At 45.1% G+C, this 25,470-nt stretch overlaps 1 protein-coding gene and 2 pseudogenes across 1 annotated transcript; all 3 read right to left on the reverse strand.

Moving 5' to 3' along the window:
• Positions 1-6,583: 6,583 nt before the first annotated feature.
• LOC128052638 (interferon beta-2-like) lies at positions 6,584-7,144 on the reverse strand. Its single transcript, XM_052645221.1, has one exon. The coding sequence runs from the start codon at positions 7,142-7,144 to the stop codon at positions 6,584-6,586; it is 561 nt and encodes a 186-aa protein (XP_052501181.1).
• Positions 7,145-13,561: 6,417 nt separating this feature from the next.
• LOC128052685 (interferon alpha-2-like) lies at positions 13,562-18,918 on the reverse strand (annotated as a pseudogene).
• A 5,522-nt stretch (positions 18,919-24,440) lies between these two features.
• Positions 24,441-25,001, reverse strand: LOC128052651 (interferon beta-2-like; annotated as a pseudogene).
• Positions 25,002-25,470: the final 469 nt, after the last annotated feature.

The following is a 25,470-nucleotide window of genomic DNA, read 5'->3' on the forward strand; positions in this document are numbered from 1 at the left end:
AAAACTTCATGTAGTCAAAGTTATGGTTTTTCCAGTAGTCATGCATGGATGTGATTTGGACCGTAAAGAAAGCTGTGCGCCGAAGAATTGAGTTTTTGAACTGTGGTACTGAGGAAGAGTCTTGAGAGTCCCTTGGACTGCAGGGAGATCAAACCAGTCACTCCTAAAGGACATCAACCCTGAATATGCATTGAAAGGACTGGTGCTGAAGCTGAAGCTCTAATAATTTGGCCGCCTTCTGAGAAGAAACCGACCCTTTGAAAATGACCCTGATGCTGTGGCAGATTGACGGCAGGTGAAGAAGGGGGCGACAGAGGATGAGATGGTTGCTTGGCATCACTGACTCCATGGACATGAGTTTGAGCAAACTTGGGAGATAGTGAAGTACAGGGACGCCTGGCATGCTACAGTTCATGGGGTCACAGACAGTCGGATATAACTAAGCGACTGAACAAAAATATATACACACATATAAACACACACAATATATATTACAATATATGTTAAATAAGTAGACACGTGTGTTGCTACTTTAACATAAAGGGGTGAAAAGCAAATGTTTATTGAATTGCTGTCTTATCCTATATTATTTATTTTCCTGCACCATAAATGGTACCTCATCAGCAGGATAACAGCAAGACTAATTCAGTGACTGTTAGTGGTATTAATAGACTAAGCAGAGTAATGTGTCAAATATTTTATATAGTGTTTCATCAATTGCGATTAAATTTATCGCTTAACTCTTTGTGGATACAAAAACTTATTTTTTTTTTTTTGTCCTCGCACACAGCATGTGTGAGTTATTTTTTGAAGATCATTATTAGGAAGACTGTCTTCAGCTTTCCATTTCCAATATGTAGAAGATCAGGATGAGGCTCTTGGGCCTGGACCCAAATGGAAGACTCACTCATCACTTTTTCTTCAGTCATCCTCACCTAGTTGCAAGGAACTGCCTGATTATTCTTTTCTTGTCTCCCTCAGGTAGTAAGGAAACAGCCTGTAACGTGTCTACATTGTGGATATTTCTTTGGAGGCAATGCCTTTGGGGATCAGCTTGGACGTTTCCTCCAAACAGCCTACGATACTGTGAACTATGACAGGCATTCTTGTCATTCTCCCCAAAGCTGAACTTGGAAAAAAAGCATTTGGGTCAGACTGTATTTTAAGGAAGTGTGTGCAAGCAAGAACAAACCTTGTTCCCCTCAACCCTTACCAGAACTTCATTTGAACAAATAGTACAAACGTGAAACCTGGCCTCATGCCCTGTCAAGTACAAACTAGCACGTGCCATTGGCACTTGCCATCTCCCTACAAGGATTAAATCATGTGCTCTTGCAGCTGATTTTCAACACCCCTGGAAAGGAATCTCGGGTGGAAAGCAGAAGTGAGGGAGGCTGTGTGCAGGGAAAACTGGCAGAACAAGTCTTCAGAAGGTGAGCTATTTTCAGGAGCCCATTTTAACTCAATTGTTCTTCTATCTCCTCATATCTAGAAAAGCATGGAAACCCTTCATGGTGACAACTGGTCTTGTGATTCCAAGAAACCTCCACGATCCTGGTATAAAACTTCCACAAAAACTAGGCACCTGATTGCATGTATTGCCCCTTCACCAAAATCACATATATCCCTATGTGTGTCTTTGGAACAGCTTCTCAGAACTATCTGAGGTGCTGTCTCCTGGGCTGCAGTCCTCATTTTGCCCCCCAAACACTTAACCTGCAACTTTCGTGTTGCGCATTTTTGAAAGTCAGCACCCTGAACTTATCTCTTCATCCATTCATCACCCAATAGTTTCCCAACTTGCTTGCAGTGAGATCCCCAAGAGGATAAATCCAGGCCATGGAACGCGAGAGGAAGGGCTCTCACCCTGTATAGTCCTGGCGCTTGGAAGCATCCCTTGTGAGTCACCAGACTTTATCCCTTTACTGCCGGGTGTACTAGATCCAAGTACCACAGACAAACTTGGAGTCACATATTGATGATGGAGAAAGCCACAGAACAGAAGGTACCCATGTCCCTGAATTACCCTTTGAATGCAAGCAAACCAGAAGATTCACCTGATCTGGAAGGCCTGCATTGTGCCCTTCAGAGAAGGAAAGATAAGTTTCTATGATGATGAAAATCCACACAGTTTATTCTTTATCTCTATAGCACCTAGACCTAACTGAAAAAGATATTTAAGAACAGAGGATCCTGGAAACCTGTCCATGGGAAAGAAACTCTGGATTCTGAGTATAGAAAATACCAGCCCCGCATACAACAAGATATCTTTTCAATGACGTTCAAAAGATATTTATACAAGAAAAGACATTCTGCTGTGCTGTTCACACTTGCTTCTGAAAAATCATGATTTTTATTTCAGTTTTCAGTGCCTGAGGAAGTATGAGCTGCAATTGCTTTGGAACAGGAAGCAAACAATAATGGAATTCATTAACGAGCGTTACAAATATAAACACCCTTATTGTTGCCATTTCTTTGAAGATTCCAAAAGGAGGGAAAGGCACTTTTCATTTCCACTTTGACAGCCTCTCAGGCAAAGTGGCTGTATTCCAGCTCTCTGAGGTAGAGATGGATGCCCTGGAAATACTCCCGGGCAGGAAGTCCCGTGAGAACAGCACAGACTGTCTCCTTCCATCGGCTCCAGTTGTTTCAGGCTCTGATCCGGGCTGCAGGGTAGCTCGGCTGTCCTCCGTGGTGGAGTTGGAAGCTCTGCTGGAGCATCAGATAGTGGTTGCAGGGGCCCTGAGTCATCTGCACTGGAGTGATCATCTCTCTTTTCCCAGGAAATCTGAAGTCGGCTTTGTCCTTTAGGCGCGACTGAGAGCGGATCCTTTGCATCTGTTTCAGGTGTTTGGAGATTTCCCTGTGTTTCTGGCGGTGGATCCCAGGCTCCTTCCAGCGAAGAGAGCAGGCAGGGATGGCAGCAGCTCCTTCCACCAGCAAGTGGATGTGGGCCATAGAGAGTGTCGGTGCTTCTGCAGACGGCCGGCAGGGGGCGCGCGAGCACCGCGAACGGTAAGAAAGAGCGCTGAGATGGACCCGCAGACCGCCTGCTTCTCCAGGCGAGCGCGAGAGCGGGCACGCTGTGGATCCATCGCTTTTGCTTTCGAATCGCAGTCGTAGGAGAGTTTGCAGTTGACTCTCGTGGGGCTGCTGGAGAGACAGGACGCAAAGGTTCCACAGAGCTTTTAATAGGAGCACTGATTCAAGGGTGCGCATATCATTAGCCCTTTTGTGGAAAAGTCCTGGTTTCCGCTGTCCTGAGTAGGGAGCCAGAATCTTGCATTTTCGGAAAGATCGCTTGAGTAGTGGCCTTTCTTCCACATGTCAACTCGAACTGGCCATGTTTGAGGAACAGAACCCCCAAGGCAGGGGTTCGAGCGAGATGAGGCTGATTTTACAGATTGGGGCTCACTTCTGGCGAAGGGAACCCACAGCTCAGAGAAAGGGACCGGCAGCGGTGATGGGATTATTGGCGATGCGAGGATGGACAGCGTTGTGCCCTAAAGTGAAACTAGAGGGTGAGCAAGACACTACTGGCTGCCGGCTCATATGGGCCGTTGCTGACCTAGTGAAACGAGGTATCCGGGAGGAGACAACCAGCTGTGCCACATTGATGGGGGGTTGGAGGGAGCGCGGCGAATACGCTGGAATCCTGCCTCGGCTTAAAGACGATAAGCTGTGGTAAGGATGGGAGGGGGTCGTGCACCAGGTGAAGCACGGGGGAGTGGGCGTTGCGCACACGGAGCGCGGCGGCTCAGAGACTATTCGCTGTGGGACCTGCTGGGGCGTTGCTCACACGGTCGCATCCCGCGGTGGCTAGGAGGCGCTTTGCTGTGGGATGATGGAGAGCGTTCGGCACCAAGTGGAACACAGCGGCCGCGATGAGACTATTGTTTTTACCACGATTGGGGGGTGGAGTGGGGGCCGGGATGGAGGGTCGAATCCCGCGGTGGAGCGGAGACTATTCGCTGTGGGACTATGGGAGGGAGTTCGGAACAAAATGAAACACAGTGGCGGCAATGACAGTATCGGCTACGGGGGGATACCCGGCGGTGGCGATGAGCCTATTTGCTATGGGATAATGGCAAGAGTTGAGATCAAATTTAAACCCGGCGGTGGGGATGAGGCCTTGGGTGATCTGAGTATGGGACAGCTTTGAGGAAAAGTGAAACACCGCGGTGGAGATGGGATTCTTGGCGATGGGAAGGCAGGACAGCGATGTGGTGCATAAGCGGAAACTGGCGGCGGCCGTGAGCCTATAGGCGATGGGACCACGGGCGGACGTTGGGCATAAAGGGGAAAGTGGTGGTGGCTCTGAGAAGAGTGGACGGCGTTGCGGACAAAGTGAAAGCCAGCGTCGGCGATGAGACATCTGTCTACGGGAACTATGCGAGGGCGTTGGTCACTTAAGGGATCCTGGTGCTGGCCAGGAGACTATTCCCTATGGCACGATAGGAGGGCGTGTTGCACAAAGTGAATCAGGGCGGTGGGATGAGACCTTGGGCGATGTCCTTGGAGCTGAAGTGAAACACCGCTTTGTCGATGAGCCTATAGGCGCTGGGACCATGGGAGGTCGTTGGGCAAAAAGGGGAAGTCGGCGGTGGCAAGGAGTCTTGGTTTTCAGAGGATACATAGCAGTTGCGGCAAAAATGAAAGCCAGCACGGGCGTTGAGACAGACAGCTTTGAGACCATTGGCTTTGGGACGATGCCTATAGGCGATAAGATCTTGTCAGAACATCGCAGACTATTGGCTGTGGGGTGATGGGAGGGCGTTTCTCACACAGGGGAGCCCTGCTTGGCTCTGAGAGGAGGAGTCCGCGTTGCGGACAAAGTGAAACAGGACGGTGGCGAAAAACTACGGGTGGTGGGACGATTGGACAGCTTTGAGACAAAGTTAAACCCTGCGGAGGGATGAGACCACCGGACGATGGATGGGTGTGGTCCACACAGGGGACCCTGGAAGTGGCGACGAGACTATTCGCTGAGGCAGGATGGAAAGGCGTTGGGCACAGAATGAAACACGGTGGCAGCGCTGAGGCTTTTGGCTTCGAGTGGACGGGGCGGCTTCGCGGACAAAGTGAAAGCGAGCATAGGTGATGAGACAATCGGCTTGGGGCGGTGGCACCGCGGTGTGGACAGAGTTAAACCCGGCGGTGGGGGTGAGACTGTGAGAGATGGGACGATGGGAGGACCTTGAGCACAAAGCGGGGCGAGGGGGAGTCAGTGAGAAGATAGGCTTAGAGCCATTTTGGACAACGTGAGAAACAGCCAAGGCGATGAGACTGGATATGGGACCCTGGGAGTGCGTTGCAGCCAGAGGAGAAGTCAGCGGTGGCCAGGAGACAAAAAAGCATGGGACAGTTTGGGGGACTTTCTGGGGCTGAGGAGGAACGCGGCCACCACCTGGGTCAGGGACCAAAGAAGTGTGCGCCCCTGGAATGCTCTGGAATTTTCAGGGTCTTTCAAGGATTCGGAATTGATTTGGGGAGTAAGTGTTGAATAGCTGAAAACTAGTAATATTTTAAAAAGCGCAGCACTTTATTTTTTTGAATTAATTTTATATTGAATTATATACTTATTTTAAATGAAATATCCCACGTTTCCAATTTTATAATAAATTTATGGAAGGTATTTTAACTATTAAGCATAGAATATTAAAATATATTTTGTATATAACAGTAGCATTTTATTAAACTTTAAACTATTTTCTGTGTACTAAAACAAGTATTTAATATCATTTTACTTTTCTATCTTTCATGAATGTAAACAATATTTTCAAGATGACTTTTCTCTTATTTTTAATAGAGTGAATTAGCATGTTTGACAATTTCTAATGACCCCCAAGACAGTCTTAAGTAATTTTCAACTCATGTTCCTGAAACCTCTTTCTGAGGACTATGTTTTTGGAAATAAGGGTTAGAGTGTCCAAGCAATTGAGGACATTTAGAAGGTCAGGAGTTTTCATTTACTTTAGTAAGAATTTTACAAATTAGGTGGAATTTGCCAAATTTTATTGGCATAAAGAAGGCTTACTTTGTAAGACTCTCAAATGTAAGGTGGTGTACATTTCCCCCCAGTTGAAAAAAAAAGAGAAAAAACCCCCCACATCATATAGAGGGGCCCTCCGGCATGAGCTGTCTGGTACATTTAAAGACGTGAACAAGACAAGCGCAGGTAGACTGTGTGGACACATGGAGAGCATGCATATAACTCGGACATTCCTCATGGCTTCCTTGTATTTTAAATTCCTCAAAGGCAGGGGCCAGAAACTCTACTACTCTGCAGGCTTGTTTGGCAATGAATGTCTCCAAGGTGCTCTGCAATTTTTAATATGTGTTGTCACAAAAATCAAATTGACATTGAAACTGCAACATTGACTTTTGTTTCATAAATAATTTATTTCTCATATAAAAGTTTAAATAAATAAATAATGCATAAATCAATTTAAAAATAGGTTAGTCTTTAACTGTCCATTGAAATCAGTGCCTTGCATCGTCAGTTACTTCAAGAGTCTCTGCTGCTGAAGAGTCTCACCTCAAAGTCACATTGTCCATTCCCAGAGCCACAGGTGGGAGATGTTCAGTCCCGGAGGTAACCTGTTAGGCTCTTCAGGAAAGAAAAGTTCCTGAGCAATTGCACTTGCACGACTGCCCAGGCACACCTGTTGTGCTCCTTGGACTTGAGGTACTGCCCGAGGTTGAAGTAATATTTCTTCAGGTGAAGATCGGTCGTGTCTCCCATAGTGGAGTTTTGCTTCTGCATTATTTCCTTCTGGATTGGCTCCAGACGATTCATCTGCCCATAGAGTTCCTCAAGGAGGTGCTCAATGATGGTGTCAGACCAGCCAGTGCTGGAGAAGTCGCTGGTGAGAATATGGAAGATGTGCTGGAGCATCTCATTCATGACCAATACGGCATCTTCCTTCCGGAACTGCTGTGCTTGCTCCATCTCCTCAGGCATCTGGAAGTCCATCCTGAACTCGAGGCAATGTTGAGGAGTTGAAGGTAACTGCCACAGGAGGTTCTGGCACACCTCAAGGCTCCGCTCTTGTTGGAATCGAAGCAAGCTGTAGCTCCTGCAAAGAGCTGTGGTGGAGAGACACAGCAGGAGAGCCATCTGGAGGAGGCACCGGTAGGTCATGGTGAAATCAGGCCCAGGGCTGCCTGTTCTGCTAGAAGGTGCTGAAGCTGAGTCTTCAAGAGTTTGCAGAGTGCATGTCCTTCCTCCTTGAGTGTGAGCTACTTATACAGGATGGCCCTCCATTCTTTCTATTTGAGAGGAATTTCCCACTTTCAGGTCTCACTTTCACTTTTCCCATGTCATTTGAATTATTAGTTGCCTCTAAAACTCTTTTTCTTTAAGCTCCTTGCTATTTTAATTTATATATACCATGGGGAAAAAAGATATAGAACCTGAGAATTTCTAACATTTTTTAAAGTTTCTCTGAATTGCTGCATGTTAAAGAAAAATATAAGCCAAATCTTTTGAACTAGATTGTTATAGGATTCTTTCATTTTGAAAAGATTTTTCTTTTTTTTTTTTCTTTTCATATTATGAGGTTTGTGGAGAGGAGGCCTTGTTTGTAAGAGTTTTCTTTTTCATAAGAATTAGGTTTAATTCTCAAATCTGCTATTACCAAACAATAATACTTGCAGTTTATGATTTTAAAAAAGATACCATTTTTTTTCTATCTGAAAGAGAATAATATTAAACTGTTGATGAACAATAAATACATGATATATGTATGATTTAAATATAATACATGCAGTTTATGATTTTTTTAAAGGCACCTATTTTTTTCTCTCTAAAATAGAGTGATGTTCCTAGAGGGGTGGGAGAGGTTCCAGAGGGAGGGGATATATGTATACCTGTGGCTGATTCATGTTGCTGTATGACAGAAACCAACACAATATTGTAAAGCAATTATCATTGAATTAAAACTAAATATATTTAAATAAAAAGAAAGAATAATGTATATAAAAATCAAAATAGAATATTGTTAAACTAAGCTGTTCTGAATTGTTTTGGAGGCCTTAGCCATAAGGAGCAAGACATCACATAACGTTATCAACCTCGTTGTTGTCTATCAGTCGCTAAGTCGGCTCTGACTTTTTGCGACCCCATGGGATGCAGAATGCCAGGCTTCCCTGTCCTTCAGTACCTCCCGGAGTTTGTTCAAACTCATTATCACTTCATGGTAAATAGATGGGGAAACAATGGAAAGAGTGACAGACTTTCTTTGCTTGGGCTCCAAAATCAGTGCAGATGGTAACTGCAGCTAGGAAATTAAAAATGACCACTTCTTTTTATATGAATGTGCAATAAAATTTTTCTGGAGGCCACATCAAAAGAGTAAAAAGAAAAGTTAATTTTAACAGTATATTTTATTTAACAATATATCTAAATGTTATCATTTCAACATAAAGCAATACAATATTAGTAGTGAGATAGTTACATTCTTCTTTTCCATAGTGCCTTCAAAATAGAGTACACGCTGTTAGTCACAGTACAGCTCAGGCTGGACTAGTCAAGCGCTCAGCTGGCCACATGGGGCTGTCGGCTCCACGGTGACCAACACAGCTCAAGATGGAGGGAGCAGTAGGAAAACAAGATCAACACTAAAATTCAACCACTTCTTTTTATATGAGCAATTAAAACTTGGAAACTGACATTTAAAGATGATACCATTGACAATAATATAAAATGTCTACTACTGAGAAACTGTCATACCAGAGGTGCCTGAGAAGACGTGGCAATTAAAAGTAATGGGGCATCCTAAATGACATCCCAGAAGAGAAAAAGAACACTAAGTAAAAAACGAAGGATATCTGGGAATTCCGCGGAGATCTAGTGGTTGAGACTCTATGCTTTCAGGGCAGGAGGCCCGAGTTCCATCCCTGGTCAGAGCACTAAGATCCCACAAGTCTCAGAACCAAAAATAAGAAACTAATAAAAAGTTGCTACAACCAGAATGTGTGTGGGAGGGGCCAGAGGGAGGGAGAGGCATTAGGAGCTCTTCATAAAGTGTAGACTAGGTAATTTTTAATAATAGTTTATGACTGGACTGGCTCTTTGTGGCAGCAGGCGGGCTTCTCCAGTTGGAGCAAGCGTGGGCTGCTCTCTGGCTGAGCTGCTCGGGCTTCTCCCTGCGGAGCTCTCTCCTGCTGCAGAGCACAGACTCCAGGGCCCAGCTCAGTAGTTGTGGGGCACAGGCGCAGGGGCCTCTCAGCACATGTCATCCTCCCTGAGCAGGGCTGGAACCCAGGTCCCCTGCACTGGCAGGTGGGTTCTTAACCACTGGCCTACCAGGGAAGCCCTAGACTTTAATGCTTTTCAATGTAGCATTGACAGGCCCAATTACCTTCCCTTTGGCCTCTAAGGACAAGTCTATAATTGAAATTTGATTCAGATTAGATGGCCAGAAACTAATGAAGAATTGAAGCTTTCTCTGTTACATTGAGATTGTCTTTTTTTTAAATCTTGATCATCAATAAGGATTAAGCAACTTTCCCAACTGATTCTTCTGAGTGAGCGAAAGACATGTGAACATGTGATGAGGTGGTCAGCATCCTTGAGAAGGGAATACAGAGTCTATAATAGGAGACTGCCAAGGTCACCTCCTACTGAGACGGCGCACGCTGTCATTGAGTGGCAAATATTTAGCAAATGTTTCTTAACCACTTCATAAACAAAAGGAGCAAATGCTGCCAATTTATTGGACTATTTTAAAAATGGCTCTCAATAAAGTTTTGCTACTGGCTTGATTACATATTTTTCACATTCTTTCTGAGGGTTTTTTTCCAACATATTTATTATTTACTGTTGTTCCAAGAATGAATGAAACAGTTTTTTCATTACATTTTTACTTTTTAATGGACTAGTTGTTCCTTGCATTTTCATACACAAACATGTATTGAAATAATTTTGGTTTTTAATCTGGCTAACTTTACAAACACTATATCTAAAAGTATTTGGTTGGATTTTCAAATTTTTAAATAAATGTATATTGTCTGCAAAATCCCATGGATAGAGGAGCCTGGTAGGCTGCAGTCCATGGGGTTGCTAAGAGTCAGATAAGACTGAGCAACTTCACTTTCACTTTTCACTTTCATGCATTGGAGAAGGAAATGGCAACCCACTCCAGTGTTCTTGCCTGGAGAATCCCAGGGGTGGGGGAGCCTGGTGGGCTGCCGTCTCTGGGGTCACACAAAGTCGGACATGACTGAAGTGACTTAGCAGCAGCAGTATATTGTCTGCAAATAAAAATTTTAAAGGACTGAATGTGTCAATGGTGATGATCATATAGAGCAACTGTGATCTGTTGTATAAATTTGTACTTTACAAAACATTTTGTAGCATAGTTGAAATATGCATAGCCTATGACCTAGTAACTCCAGCAATCACCCTGGGAAAAAAGTCAAGTGAATATGCATCAGGATGTAAGTAAAGAACATTTATACCAGCACTATTTATAACAGTACTAAACACCAAATGACATAAAATCCCTTAAAATGGCATAAACAGATAAGTTGTTATCTATGCTTATGATAGGGTTGTTAATAACAAGATATAAGAAGCACAATAAATGCACAAACATAGTAGTGAGTAAGAGAAACTCAGTTCAAAAGAAAACACAAACCATTTGTATAAATACATACAGCATTTAAAAATAGGCCAACCTAAACTGGAGACATTTTGCTCAGCAACCTAGAGAGCTCCTGTGAAGCTTCAGGACCACAATGGAAAGTCTCTCTCCAGCTTGAGGGAAGAGCGTGTCTTCCCACCTTCCAGCTGAGGCCTGCTCTCGCCCTCTCTCAGCACCTGAGGCTGACTGTGCCCAGGTTGGGGTTGCCCTGTGCTCACAGCCAACAGCTGGTGGGCCCAGAGCCCCTCCTCAGGCCTCCCACCTGGTGTGGAGAGGGACAATGTGCACAGAGATCTAAGTGCTCCTGGTTGCAGTCCTCTCTCTTGCCCTTTCTCACAGCCTGGACATCTTGTGACAGGCCTTGGATAGACTCATTGTGCGATTTTTTTCTAGCTCAATCAGGATGAAGCTGGAACTAGGTTTGGCTGAAGGCCTCTCTGCCTAGCTCTTCTAACTCCTCCAGAACATACCCAACCAGAAGATCCCACACTCTGCACCCCTGTCACTCAGAATGGTCCCATCAGAGGGTCGATGGCCCAGGAACAGGCAGGAACAGCGCAAGCCTTGTTTTCACTGTTTCCTGCCAGGACCCACTGCTGCTGGACACTGAGACTGGCCCTTTCAGAACATGCCCGTCTGCATCAAGCCTGCATTTACTTCAGATCTCAGGCCGTTCTCTGAGCTGGACTTTAATTCTCAGAATCACTATCAGGGGTGCAGTGAGTCAGGCTAACCCAAGGTTGAGGAAATGGTTAAAAGGGACAACACATTGGCTGCAGCTGCTGAACAAGCCTTAGAGGCCCCCCTCTGCTGACACGTGAGCAAGTCCCACTGTGTGGGTTCTGGGTTAGTTTCTTGTCTCTGAGGCAGTTTCTGAATCTTCCTTAAAGTGAAACAGCCCAAAGCAAAGCCATCTACATACTCAAAACCGACAAGTGCCTTGAGTTTTGGTACATCCTCAGAGATTGTGTCATGAACCCCAGAAGGCAAAAATAGCAAGGAAGTTGATGCAACAAGTGAAAAGGAAACTAAATGCAAGGTGCCAAAAGGGATTTCAGGATCCAGCCTGGGAATCCCCTCTGGCCTGGCCTCCTGGCTGAGTTGAGTGCTCAGAGCAGAGGATCCTCCTGACTGCCTGCCAGACGCCTGTGTCTTCCTGACTGATTCTCTGAGCTCCTAAAGTCCAGGAGAACCAAGAATCCAGTGAGGGTGGGGGTGAGTCCTTGTAGACAGCTGGCCTGCGTGCCACATAGGAATGTTTCCGTCTAGAACTCTGGGGATTGTTGCAACAGGCTTGGCCTCCTCATCCCAGTGAATGGCTATTTGTCCCCTCACTGTGTGGTGGGTGAGCTGCAGGAATCTGTCTCTGAATAGCTCTCTGGGAACTGCCTCATCTTCCTGACCACAGACCCAGAACCTCAGGAAATAATCTTCTAACCAGATTCAAATTAAAAAGTTAATACGTAAGGAGCACTTGGGAAGTGTCTGGTACCATGCTGAGCATGTGCTATAAATTAAGGCAATTACTCTTAGCACACTTTCAAGATAAGCTTTTATGATTATCTTAGTTTTGCAGTGAAGACATAATGCAGCAATTTATACCTGGGCAATCTATTTTTATGTACTAGTGAAGAAAAATCCCAAAGACCTATTTGCTAAGAATATAAATAAATGAGAAACTGAAGTATATGAAAAATCGATATTTATGTGATATACATTAGTATGTCCATATGTACAGGTTTATTAACTACATATGAAAATGTCTAGAAGGATACCCATTAAATTGTTAACAGTATAGGATTCAGGTGCATCTTCCTAGAAGTCAAGGGTAGGCATTCCTTTGTATGATTTATTTAAAAGTTTAGCGATGACGTGTGTTTAATATATATAAATAAGCTTAAGAAACCCTTTTACTTCTTTAGAGTCACATTTATCATGGTAGCTGCTGGTTCCGCATGGCCTCTCTTAGCTGTCTCTGCAGTCCCCAGCCTGCCTTGTTCTTCTTGCCTCCATTTGAAGAGTTCAGGAAGACTCTTTCCTCAGGAATGGCCAAGTGTAGAAAACTTCCTCTCCCTTCCTCATCCTACTCCAGGATCCTAGACTCCACATATGCAGATTGACCTCCCATGATGGATGTGCTGCTGCTGCTGCTGCTAAGTCGCTTCAGTCGTGTCCGACTCTGTGCTACTCCATAGATGGCAGCCCACTAGCTCCACCGTCACTGGGATTCTCCAGGCATGCACACTAGAGTGGGGTGCCATTGCCTTCTCTGCATGATGTATGTGGCTCTCCACTAACCCTTGAAGGCGCTCCGGTTCTCACAGGCCCCAAGCAGGCACCTGAGTCCATGACCTGGGCTTTTCTCCATCCATCTCCCTCCCACCTCTAGTCTATGTCTCAAGAATCACATTCAGTCCCTCCTCACATTGTCCCTTGTTCCTTCTATGACCCAGGGTAGGTGACCCCATTCCCTCTTTATTCAGGTGACTTCAGTACAGGTTTATCTTCTAGGATCAGGCTTTGGGTTAGATTTTACTCAATGGTGTATGCAAGTCAATTTGTTTTTTCAAATTACTTTTATTTTCTCTACTGAAAAACAAGAGTAGCCTTATACAAAATATAGTACAAAGCAAGTATCTTATGAAAGATAAAAGTTAAAATGCTATGAACAGCCTAAATATTTCTTATAATTTAAATAAATATTACAGGTTTTTAAGATATGGAAAATGGATTCTTAAATCTGTTTTGCACAGTTATGGTAACAAAACATTTAACAAACATTTAAATAATCCCATATATTAGCTATTATTTATGTTTCATCTGACACAAAAATAGAGTTAAAGGTTGCACTGATTCTTAGAAAATAGCCATTTAGCTGACCAGATGCACTGTTTTCAGAATCAATGTCATTTTTATTTCCTGAGTTTTCTGATGAGCTTGTTGGCAAAGACCAAGCACCTTCTGATTTCCACGCTGACAACCTCCCAGGCACAGCGCCTGTATTCTTTCTCTTTGAAATACACACTGATTCGCTGGAAGTAACTCTTCATAGCCAATCTGGAGTTCTCACTGCCTAGAGGTGACTGTTCCAGCGTCCTTCCCTCCCTCAGGCACGTGTCCACGTCCTCCAGCTGCTGATCAAGTCCCACGAGGAACCTGTCCAGGAGGCTCTCGTCCCGACCTGCAGAAGAGCCCGTGGTGCTGAAGAGCTGGAAGGTCTGCTGGAGCAACTCGCGCACAACAGCTGTGGCTTCTGTCTTCTCACGCCTGGTCCCGGGCACCAGGGTCTGAGGAATCTGAAGTCAGTCCTGTCCCTCAGACAGGACACAGTGGGCACTCTCTCCATCTGACTCCAGCGTGTGAAGCTTTCCAGATTGCCGTGGCCGGCAGGCAGCTCACAGCCCAGGGAGCACGTGGGGCTGGAGCAGAGCATCGCCAGGGCCCGCAGCACAGAGACGGGGAGGGCCACTGGGATGCTGGGGGCTTGCAGGACCGCCTGCAGGGGAGGTCTAGGCCAGTTCTGAGGGCTTGGGGTGATGGGTGGCTCTTAAAGAGTCAGTCGAGAAACGTTCATTTCCTGGGTTTTTCCACATTTGCCCTTTCCTTTCTTTTTCTACTCTTTGTAATGAAATCAATAAAAGTGCTAATTTTTGCTATGAGTGCCTAGGTGGGGAACATCAAATCATGCGTGCCGCTGTGGTTGATATCTACACAGCCGTATATTATGCTTTTCACACCTCCTTAGTTGTTCCTGGGAGAAGAACCTGGTCAAAGTCAGAGAAGGAAGAAATATGCATACAAATGTGGCTTCTCCAGGTCACCAAGAAATGTTCAATCTGAAAAGAGCTTATGAGAGAAGCTTTTGATTTTTCTCATTTGTCCCTCATTGACCCTTTTCTCCCTTCTTTAAAAAGTTTCGGTTGTGTATGTACCTTTACGATATCACCTGAGTAGGCCTTAAGCTCCCTGGAGATATTATAGGGAACAATATCACTGATATCATTTGTTAAAAGTGAGTTATTTTGCAACTATAATCCACAAGGCACTTTTTAAGGTGCTGGTTGTCCTAAACAACTCATGTTTGCCTGTGTTTATTTCTCTTTCTCCTCTACCACTGCAATATTTCAGAGGATACTTTGCTTCAGTCTCTGTGTGATAGTGCAGATAATCTTATCCCCTTAGATATTTCACTGGAAAGTGAACTATATAATCCATCTAATTATGTAACATTTGACTGCCCTGAGAGATTGTAAGCTCCCTAAAGGCAGTAATGGCACATGTGGAGAATCCAGGAAGGTGTCTGTCCCAGAGGAAGTGCACAGAGGGGTCTCTGTCCCATTGTCGTTCGTCACTAAGGCATGTCCGACTCTCTTTGACCCCATGGACTGCACGCCAGGCTTCCCTGTCCTTCTCTATCTCTCAGAGTTCGTTAAAATTCATGTTCATTGAGTTGATCCAAAGCGATCGAATCATCTCATCCTCTGTTGATCCCTTCTTGTCCTGCCCTCAATCTTTCCCAGCATCAGAGTCTTTTCCAGTGAGTGGGCTCTTCCCATCAGGCGGCCGAAGTATTGGAGCTTCAGCTCTGTCCCAGAAGTAGTTCTAAGAGAACTATACTCACCAAAGTTTGAGTAGACCTAGTATTTGAAGACTGTTTCAGAAAATGAGAATCTTCTGAAAACAAAGATAGTAAAAGTAAATTTAAATGGATTTTTTAACTTTCTGGATAATTTCTCAAAATATTATCTCAGGTGGAGACCGAGACTCTCAGAGTTGTTGTTTAGTTGCCATAATCTGCCAGGCTCCTCTGTAGAGCTCAACAAAATACCACTTGAAATACAGGATTGGAACTTATCAGGTGCAAAGGGAACTGTGTACTCAGCTTTCATCGAATGATTGTATCGTCCCTGGAACGAGAGAATGGCACTTTTGTGATAATGAAGAATAGGAATTGGAAAGGAAGGCCTTACTAAGTATTCCTCTAAAATAGGAAACACATTGTCAGAGCAGACAGCTGGGTCCAGTGCATGAGACAGTGGACATGGGGCAAGATTCCTGGGTTGATGTCACAGCTCTACCCTGCACTGCCTGTGTGACCTGAGGCACTATAGTTTCTCGTCTTAAATGGAACTGATCATCACAGAAGTTTCACTGGGTTTTTCTGAAGATTGTAGGACGTAACGTACTTCTGACAATGCTTGGACATATAAGCATTCAGTATCTGTTAACTGTTCCCACGAGGCAGAAAATTCACACATCCATCTATGGAAACTGGATAGAATTTCCCTGAGATGACCTGCTTCCTTCCCTTCCCTTAATGCTCAGCTCACTGGTCAACATTATTACATCTAATCTCATCTCTGGTGAACATGATGTGCTGTCCAAACACTACATCTAGTCGCTTCCAGGGAACAGCTGACCTCTCACACATGAATAGGGTGACCGTCCAGTCTGTACCCGAGTCTCTCTTCAGGGTGAGTTAATAGGTCTATATCCTCAGAATCCAATAACCTCCACAAAGAGGGAGAAATGTGAACAGACAAATAAAGATAAATAAATAGATACTGGGAGTTAGCAGAGCGGTCCTCTACCCTTTTAGGTAACACTGTGCCTAAGAGCCTGCCACCCTCCTTGGCTCTGTCTGCAGCTGAACAGTGTCACATAAGCTGCTCTGAAATCTGTCATCTGTAGAGCTCTGCATCCCTGTTTGTGTAGTTAAGTGACCTTTTGTCATTTGCCAGAGATGTCACTGTACGTTTTTCAACTACATCATTTATTTCTCTTTACCTAGGTGCATTACTTCTTCATTCACGGCTTACTTTTATTTTCTAGGAATGTTGAATGAGTGGAAAGTTTTGATCTCTTGAAAAATCACAGAGGAAATACATTAACTGTTCTATTCATGTCTGTTTTCTGTTCCTGTTTTTGCAATAAACCTCAAAGTGGAAATAGAAAAGACTGTAGGAGCATTAGCACAGCTTTTACAAACTGAAATACAAATACAAGAAGAGGCAGCAATATGAAAACTGCATAAAAGTACCTAAGAAAAACATGGGTTGCCTGGACATGGCAAGGACAATGGTCTGGGCTAAGAAAGGCAGATTCTAATCACTTGAACACTTGGAGAGGAGTGGTGGTTAAACTTTATTTTATTAATTTGAACTTAGACGAGCATCAGGATTTAAGATGGAAATGTTGTAGTCACAAATTCTATTTAAATGTTCTAATTGTTGAAACATTTCTTTTGTATTTAGAATATTTCATTCTTTGTATCACAATTCAGATTGTGTGCATGGAAAACAAAACAGAGAGGATTTTTTGGAATGAATATGCCAATCTCAGTAAATAAATTTTCCATTATAATAGCAATTTCAAAAATTCAAATTTTGAAAATCTTCAGCCATCATGTAAAACAGAATCTCTATAACAACTATTGTTTCCCTGACCTAAATTAACCACCTTTTTAGAGAACCAATTTGAGGCACAGCTAAACCAGACCCCCCACAAAATACGTATACATATACATATATAGTTGCATCAACATTCAAAAAACAAAGATCATGGCATAACAGTGCTATCACTTCATGGCAAATAAATGGGGAAAAAGTGGCAACCCTGTCAGATTTCATTTTCTTGGGGTCCAAAGTTACTACAGATGGTGACTGCAGCCACAAAATTAAAAGACTCTTTGTCCTTGGAAGAAATTATATGAGAAACCTAGACAGCGTGTTAAACAGCAGAGATACCATGTTGCCAACAAAGGGCTGTCTAGTCAAGGCTATGGTTTTTCCAGTGGTCATATATGGATGTGATTTGCATCATTAAGAAAGTGCGCGCCGAAGAATCGATGTTTTTGAATTGTGGTCCTGAAGAAGAGTCTTTGAGAGTCCCTTGGACTGCAGGGAGCTCAAACCAGTCAATCCTAAAGGACATCAACCCTGAATATGCATTGAAAGGACTGATGCTGAAACTGAAGCTCTAATACTTTGGCCACCTTCTGAGAAGAAACCGACCCTTTGAAAATGACCCTGATGCTGTGGAAGATTGAGGGCAGGAGGAGAAGGGGGCAACAGAGGATGAGATGGTTGCTTGGCATCACTGACTCAACGGACATGAGTTTGAGCAAACTTGGGAGATAGTGAAGTACGGGGACACCTGGCATGCTACAGTTCATGGGGTCACAGACAGTCAGATACAACTAAGCGACTGAACAAAAATATATACACATATATAAACACACACACTTGTACAATATATATTAAATAAGTATACACATGTGTGTTGCTACTTTAACATAATAGGGTGAACAGCAAATGTTTATTGAATTACTATCTTATCTTGTACTATTTATTTTCCTGAACCATAAATGTTACCTCATCAGCAGGATAACAGCAACACAAATTAAATGACTGTTAGTGGTATTAATAGACTAAGCAGAGTAATGTGTCAAATGTTTTATACAGTGTTTCATCAATTGCGATTAAATTTATCGCTTAACTCTTTGTGGATACAAAAATTTGTTTTTGTTTTTTTGTCCTCACACACAGCATGTGTGAGTTCTTTTTTGAAGATCATTATTAGGAAGACTGTCTTCAACTTTCCATTCCCAATATGTAGAAGATCAGGATGAGGCTCTTGGGCCTGGACCCAAATGGAAGACTCACTCATCACTTTTTCTTCGGTCATCCTCACCTAGTTGCAAGGAACTGCCTGATTATTCTTTTCTTGTCTCCCTCAGGTAGTAAGGAAACAGCCTGTAATGTGTCACATTGTGGATATTTCCCTGTAGGCAATGCCTTTGGGAATCAGCTTGGACGTTTCTTCCAAAAGGCCGATGATACTGTGAACTATGACAGGCATTCTTGTCATTCTCCCCAAAGCTGAACTTGGAGAAAAAGCATTTGGGTCAGACTGTATTTTAAGGAAGTGTGTGCAAGCAAGAACAATCCTTGTTCCCCTCGACCCCTACCAGACCTTCATTTGAACAAACAGTGCAAACATGAAACCTGGCCTCATGCCCTGTCAAGTACAAACTAGCACGTGCCATTGGCACTTGCCATCTCCCTACAAGGATTAAATCATGTGCTCTTGCAGCTGCGTTTCAACACCCCTGGAAAGGAATCTAGGGTGGAAAGCAGAAGTGAGGGAGGCTGCGTGCAGGGAAAACTGACAGAACAAGTCTTCAGAAGGTGAGCTGTTTTCAGGAGCCCATTTAAACTCAATTGTTCTTCTATCTCCTCACATCGAGAAAAGCATGGAAACCCTTCATGGCGACGACCGGTCTTGTGACTCCAAGAAACCTTCACGACACTGGCAGAAAACGTCCACAAAAAATAGGCACATGATTGCATGTATTGCCCCTTCACCAAAATCACATATATCACTCTGTGTGTCTTTGGAACAGCTTCTCAGAGCTATCTGAGGTGCTGTCTCCTGGGCTGCAGTCCTCATTTTGCCCCCCAAACACTTAACCTGCAACACTCATGTTGTGCGTTTTTGAAAGTCAGCACCCTGAACTTATCTCTTCATCCATTCATCACCCAATAGTTTCCCAACTTGCTTGCAGTGAGATTCCCAGGAGGATAAATCCAGGCCAGGGAACATGAGAGGAAGGGCTCCCACCCTGCATAGTCCTGGCGCTTCGAAGCATCCCCTGTGAGTCACCAGACTTTATCCCTTTACTGCCGGGTGTACTAGATCCAAGTACCACAGACAAACTTGGAGTCACATATTGATGATGGAAAAAGCCACAAAACAGAAGGTACCCATGTCCCTGAATTACCCTTTGAATGAGAGCAAACCAGAAGATTCACCTCATCCGGGAAGGCCTGCATTGTGCTCTTCAGAGAAGGAAAGATACGTTTCTATGATGATGAAAATCCACACAGTTTATTCTTTATCTCTATAGCACCTAGAATTACCTGGAAACATATTTAAGAACAGAGGATCCTAGAAACCTGTCCATGAGAAAGAAACTCTGAACACTGAGTATAGAAAATACCAGCCCCGCATACAACAAGAGATCTTTTCAATGATGATCACAAGATCTTTATACAAGAAAAGACAATCTGCTCTGCTGTCCACACCTGCTTCTGAAAAATCATGATTTTCATTTCAGTTTTCAGTGCCTGAGGAAGTATGAGCTGCAATTGCTTTGGAACAGGAAGCAAACAATAATGGAAATCATTAGCAAGTGTTACAAATATAAACACCCTTATTGTTGCCATTTCTTTGAGGATTCGTACATGAGGGAAAGGCACTTTTCATTTCCACTTTGACAGCCTCTCAGGCAAAGTGGCTGTATTCCAGCTCCCTGAGGTAGAGATGGATGCCCTGGAAATGCTCCCGGGCAGAAAGTCCCGTGAGAAGAGCACAGATTGTCTCCTTCCATGGGCTCCAGTTGTTTCAGGCTCTGATTCGGGCTGCAGAGTAGCACGGCTGTCCTCCGTGGTGAAGAGTTGGAAGCTCTGCTGGAGCATCAGATAGTGGTTGCAGGGGCCCTGAGTCATCTGCACTGGAGTGATCATCTCTCTTTTCCGAGAAAATCTGAAGTCGGGTCTGTCCTTTAGGCGCGACTGAGAGCGGATCCTTTGCATCTGTTTCAGGTGTTTGAAGATTTCCCTGTGTTTCTGGCGGTGGATTCCAGGCTTGTTCCAGCGAAGATAGCCAGCAGGGATGGCAGCAGCTCCTTCCACCAGCAAGGGGATGTGGGCCATAGAGAATGTCAGTGCTTCTGCAGACGGCCGGCAGGGGGCGCGCGAGCACCGCGAAACGGTGAGAAAGAGCCCTGAGATTGACCCGCAGACCGCCTGCTTCTCCAGGCGACCGCGAGAGCGCGCACGTTGTGGATCGATCGTTTTTGCTTTCGAATTGCAATCGTGGGAGAGTTTTCAGTTGACTCTCGTGGGGCTGCTGGAGAGACAGACGCAAAGGTTCCACAGAGCTTTTTATAGGAGCACTAATTCAAGGGTGCGCATATCATTAGCCCTTTTGTGGAAAAGGCCTGGTTTCCGCTGTCCTGAGTAGGGAGCCAGAATCTTGCATTTTCGGAAAGATCGCCTGAGTAGTGGGCTTTCTTTCCACATATCAACCGGAACTGGCCATGTTTGAGGAACAGAACCCCCAAGGCAGGGGTTCGAGCGAGATGAGGCTGATTTTACCGATTGGCGTCCCTTCAGGCGCGATGGAACCCACAGCTCAAAGGGACCGGCAGCGGTGATGGGATTATTGGCGATGCAAGGATGGACAGCGCTGTGCCCTAAAGTGAAACTAGAGGGTGAGCAAGACACTACTGGTGCCAGCTCATATGGGCCGTTGCTGACCTAGTGAAACCCAGTGTCTGGGATGAGACAACTAGCTGTGCCACATTGATGGGGGGTGGGAGGGAGCGTGGCGAACATGTTGGAATCCCGCGTTGGCTTGAAGACCATAAGCTGTGGAAGGATGGGAGGGGGTCGTGCACCAGGTGAAACACGGGGGAGTGGGCGTTGCGCACACGGAGCGCGGCGGCTCAGAGACTATTCGCTGTGGGACCTGCTGGGGCGTTGCTCACACGGTCGCATCCCGCGGTGGCTAGGAGGCGCTTTGCTGTGGGATGATGGAGAGCGTTCGGCACCAAGTGGAACACAGCGGCCGCGATGAGACTATTGTCTTTACCACGATTGGGGGGCGTAGTGGGGGCCGGGATGGACGGTCGAATCCGGCGGTGGAGCGGAGACTATTCCCTGTGGGACTATGGGAGGGAGTTCGGAACAAAATGAAACACAGTGGCGGCAATGACAGTATCGGCTATGGGGCGATACCCGGCGGTGGCGATGAGCCTATTTGCCCTGGGACAATGGCAAGAGTTGAGGTCCAATTTAAATCGGGCTGTGGGGATGAGGCCTTGGGTAATCTGAGTATGGGACAGCTTTGAGGAAAAGTGAAACACCGCGGAGGAGATGGGATTCTTGGCGATGGGAAGGCAGGACAGCGATGTGGTGCACAAACGGGAAACCGGAGGCGGCCGTGAGCCTATAGGCGATGGGACCACGGGCGGACGCTGGGCATAAAGGGGAAAGTGGTGGTAGCTCTGAGAAGAGTGGACGGCGTTGCGGACAAAGTGAAAGTCGGCGATGAGACATTTGTCTACGGGGACTATGCGAGGGCGTTGCTCGTGTGGGGGAGCCTGGCGCTGGCCAGGAGACTATTCCCTATGGCACGATGGGAGGGCGTGTTGCACAAAGTGAATCAGGGCGGTGGGATGAGACCTTGGGCGATGTTCTTGGGGTTGAATTGAAACATCGCTTTGCCGATGAGCCTATAGGCGCTGGGACCATGGGAGGTCGTTGGGCAAAAAGGGGAAGTCGGCGGTGGCAAGGAGTCTTGGTTTTCAGAGGATAGATAGCCTTGCGGACAAAACGAAAGCCAGCACGGGCGTTGAGATGGACAGCTTTGAGACTATTGACTTTGGGACGATGCCTATGGGCGATGAGACCATGTCAGAACATCGCAGAAAAAAGAGAATTCGGCGGTGGCTAGCAGAGCATACCCTATGGCACGGTGGGAAGGCGTTGCAAACAGAGTGCATTTCAGCCCCGCAGGGGAGATGAGACCTTGGCCGATGGGACCGTCAGAGGGCGTTCCGGAAAAGGAGGATCCTGACATGGCGATGAAATTATCGATGTTCGCGTGAGAAGTCAGAGGGCTTGCGGCAAGTATAGAACAGCGGAGGCGATGAGAATATTGGCGATAGGACGCTTGGACAGAGTCCTGCAACACGTGAAATCCGGCGGGGGTGGGGAGTGGGTGAGGCTGTTGCAGATAAGACGGTTGGAAAGTGTTGCGGACAGAGTGAAAGCTGACTTCGCGACGAGACGAGAGGCTGTGGGGCACTGGGGGTGGTGTTGCACTCACATTAGATGCCGCGGTGGGTAAGATTATTCGCTGTTGGACGTTGGGAGGGCTTTGCGCTGAAAGTGAAGCACAGCGGAAGCGATGAGACCATTGGCTATGGGGTGATGGGAGGACGTTTCTCACACAGGGGAGCCCTGCTTGGCTCTGAGAGGAGGAGTCCGCGTTTTGAACAAAGTGAAACGTGACGGTGGCGAGAAAGTACTGGTGGTGGGACGATTGGACAGCTTTGAGACAAAGTTAAACCCTGCGGAGGGATGAGACCACCGGATGATGGATGGGTGTGGTCCACACAGGGGAACCTGGAAGTGGCGACGAGACTATTCGCTGAGGCAGGATGGAAAGGCGTTGGGCACACAATGAAACACGGTGGCAGCGCTGAGGCTTTTGGCTTCGAGTTGAAGGGACGGCTTTGCGGACAAAGTGAAAGCGAGCATAGGTGATGAGACAATCGGCTTGGGGCGGTGGCACCGCGGTGTGGACAAAGTTAAACCGGGCGGTGAGGGTGAGACTGTGAGAGATGGGACGATGGGAGGACCTTGAGCACCAAGCGGAGCCAGGGGGAGTCAGTGAGGCTATAGGCTTAGAGCCATTTTGGACAACGTGAGAAACAGCCAAGGCGATGAGACTGGCTATGGGACCCTGGGAGTGCGTTGCAGCCAGAGGAGAAGTCAGCGGTGGCCAGGAGACAAATAACCATGAGACGGTTTGGGGAACTTTCTGGGGGTGAGAAGGAACGCGGCCACCACCTGGGTCAGGGACCAAAGAAGTGTGCGCCCCTGGAATGCTCTTGAAGTGTGGGGAGTAAGTGTTGAATAGCTGAAAACTAGGAATATTTTAAAAAGCGCAGCACTTTATTTTTTTGAATTAATTTTATATTGAATTATATATTTATTTTATTTGAAATATTTCACGTTTCCAATTTTGTAATAAATTTATAGAAGGTATTTTAACTATTAAGCATAGAATATTAAAATATATGTTGTATATAACGGTAGCATTTTATTCAACTTTATTTAAACTATATTTTCTGTGTACTAAAACAAGTATCTAACATCGTTTTACTTTTCTATCTTTCATGGATGTAAACTAAATGTTTTCAAGATGACTTTTCACTTATTTTTAATTGAGTGAATTAGCATGTTTGACAATTTCTAATGACCCCCAAGACAGTCTGAAGTAATTTTTGACTCATGTTCCTGAAACCTCTGAGGACTACCTTGTTGGAAATAATGGTTGGAGTGTACAAGCAACTGAGGACAGTTAGAAGGTCAGAATTTTTCATTTACTTTAGTAAGGATTTTATAAATTAGGTGGAATTTGCCAAATTTTATTGGCATAAAGAAGGCTTACTTTGTAAGACTCTCAAATGTAAGGTGGTGTACATTTTCCCCCAACTGAAAAAAAGAGAGGACAAAAGCCCCACATCATGTAGAGAGACCCTCAGGCATGAGCTGTGTGGTACATTTAAAGAAGTGAACAAGACAAGCGCGGGTAGACTGTGTGGATACATGGAGTGCATGCATATAACTCGGACATTCCACAGGGCTTCCTTATATTTTAAATTCCTCAAAGGCAGGGGCCAGAAACTGTACTACTCTGCAGGCTTGTTTTGCAATGAATGTCTCCAAGGTGCTCTGCAATTTTTAATCTGTGTTGTCACGAAAATCAAGTTGACATTGAAACTGCCACATTGACTTTTGTTTCATAAATAGTTTATTTCCCATATAAAAGTTTAAATAAATAAATAATGCATAAATCAATTTAAAAACAGCTTAGTCTTTAACTGTCCATTGAAATCAGTGCATTGCATTGTCAGTTACTTCAAGAGCCTCTGCTGCTGAAGAGGCTCACCTCAAAGTCACATTGTCCCTTCCCAGAGCCACAGGTGGGAGATGTTCAGTCCCGGAGGGAACCTGTTAGGCTCTTCAGGAAAGAAAAGTTCCTGAGCAATTGCACTTGCACGACTGCCCAGGCACACCTGTTGTGCTCCTTGGACTTGAGGTACTGCCCAAGGTTGAAGTAATATTTCCGCAGGTGAAGAACGGTCGTGTCTCCCATAGTGGAGGTTTGCTTCTGCATTATTTCCTTCTGGATTGGCTCCAGACGATTCATCTGCCGATAGAGTTCCTCAAGGAGGTGCTCAATGATGGTGTCAGACCAGCCAGTGCTGGAGAAGTCTCTGGTGAGAATATGGAAGATGTGCTGGAGCATCTCATACATGACCAATACGGCATCTTCCTTCCGGAACTGCTGTGCTTGCTTCATCTCCTCAGGCATCTGGAAGTCCATCCTGGCTTCCAGGCAATGTTGAGGAGTTGAAGGTAACTGCCACAGAAGGTTCTGACACACCTCAAGGCTCCGCCCTTGTTGGAATCAAAGCAAGCTGTAGCTCCTGCAAAGAGCTGTGGTGGAGAGACACAGCAGGAGAACCATCTGGAGGAGGCACCGGTAGGTCATGGTGAAATCAGGCACAGGTCTGCCTGTTCTGCTAGTAGGTGCTGAAGCTGAGTCTTCAAGAGTTTGCAGAGTGCATGTCCTTCCTCCTTGAGTGTGGGCTACTTATACAGGATGGCTCTCCTTTCTTCTTGAGAGGAATTTCCCAGTTTCATTTCTCCTTTTTTTTTCCTCCTGTGTCATTTAAATGATCAGTTACCTCTAAAACTCTTGTTCTTTTAAGCTCCTAGCTTTTCATACAGTCTGGAAGAATTTCTAATGTTTCTGTATATTTTCAGTGAATTGCTGAATGCTAAAAAAAATAGCTTAGTCAATTTGAATTACAGCAGGGTTCTTTCATTGGGAAAAGATCTTTGTCTTTGTTTTTTCATATTATTAGATTCTGTGAAAGTGTCTTTACGTCTAAGAGTTTATGATTTTAGAAAAAAATATATTTTTATATCTAAAATAGAATGGCATAAGCTAAGTTGAT

The sequence above is a fragment of the Budorcas taxicolor genome, chromosome 8 (assembly GCF_023091745.1).
Source record: "Budorcas taxicolor isolate Tak-1 chromosome 8, Takin1.1, whole genome shotgun sequence".
Classification (NCBI taxonomy): domain Eukaryota; kingdom Metazoa; phylum Chordata; class Mammalia; order Artiodactyla; family Bovidae; genus Budorcas; species Budorcas taxicolor.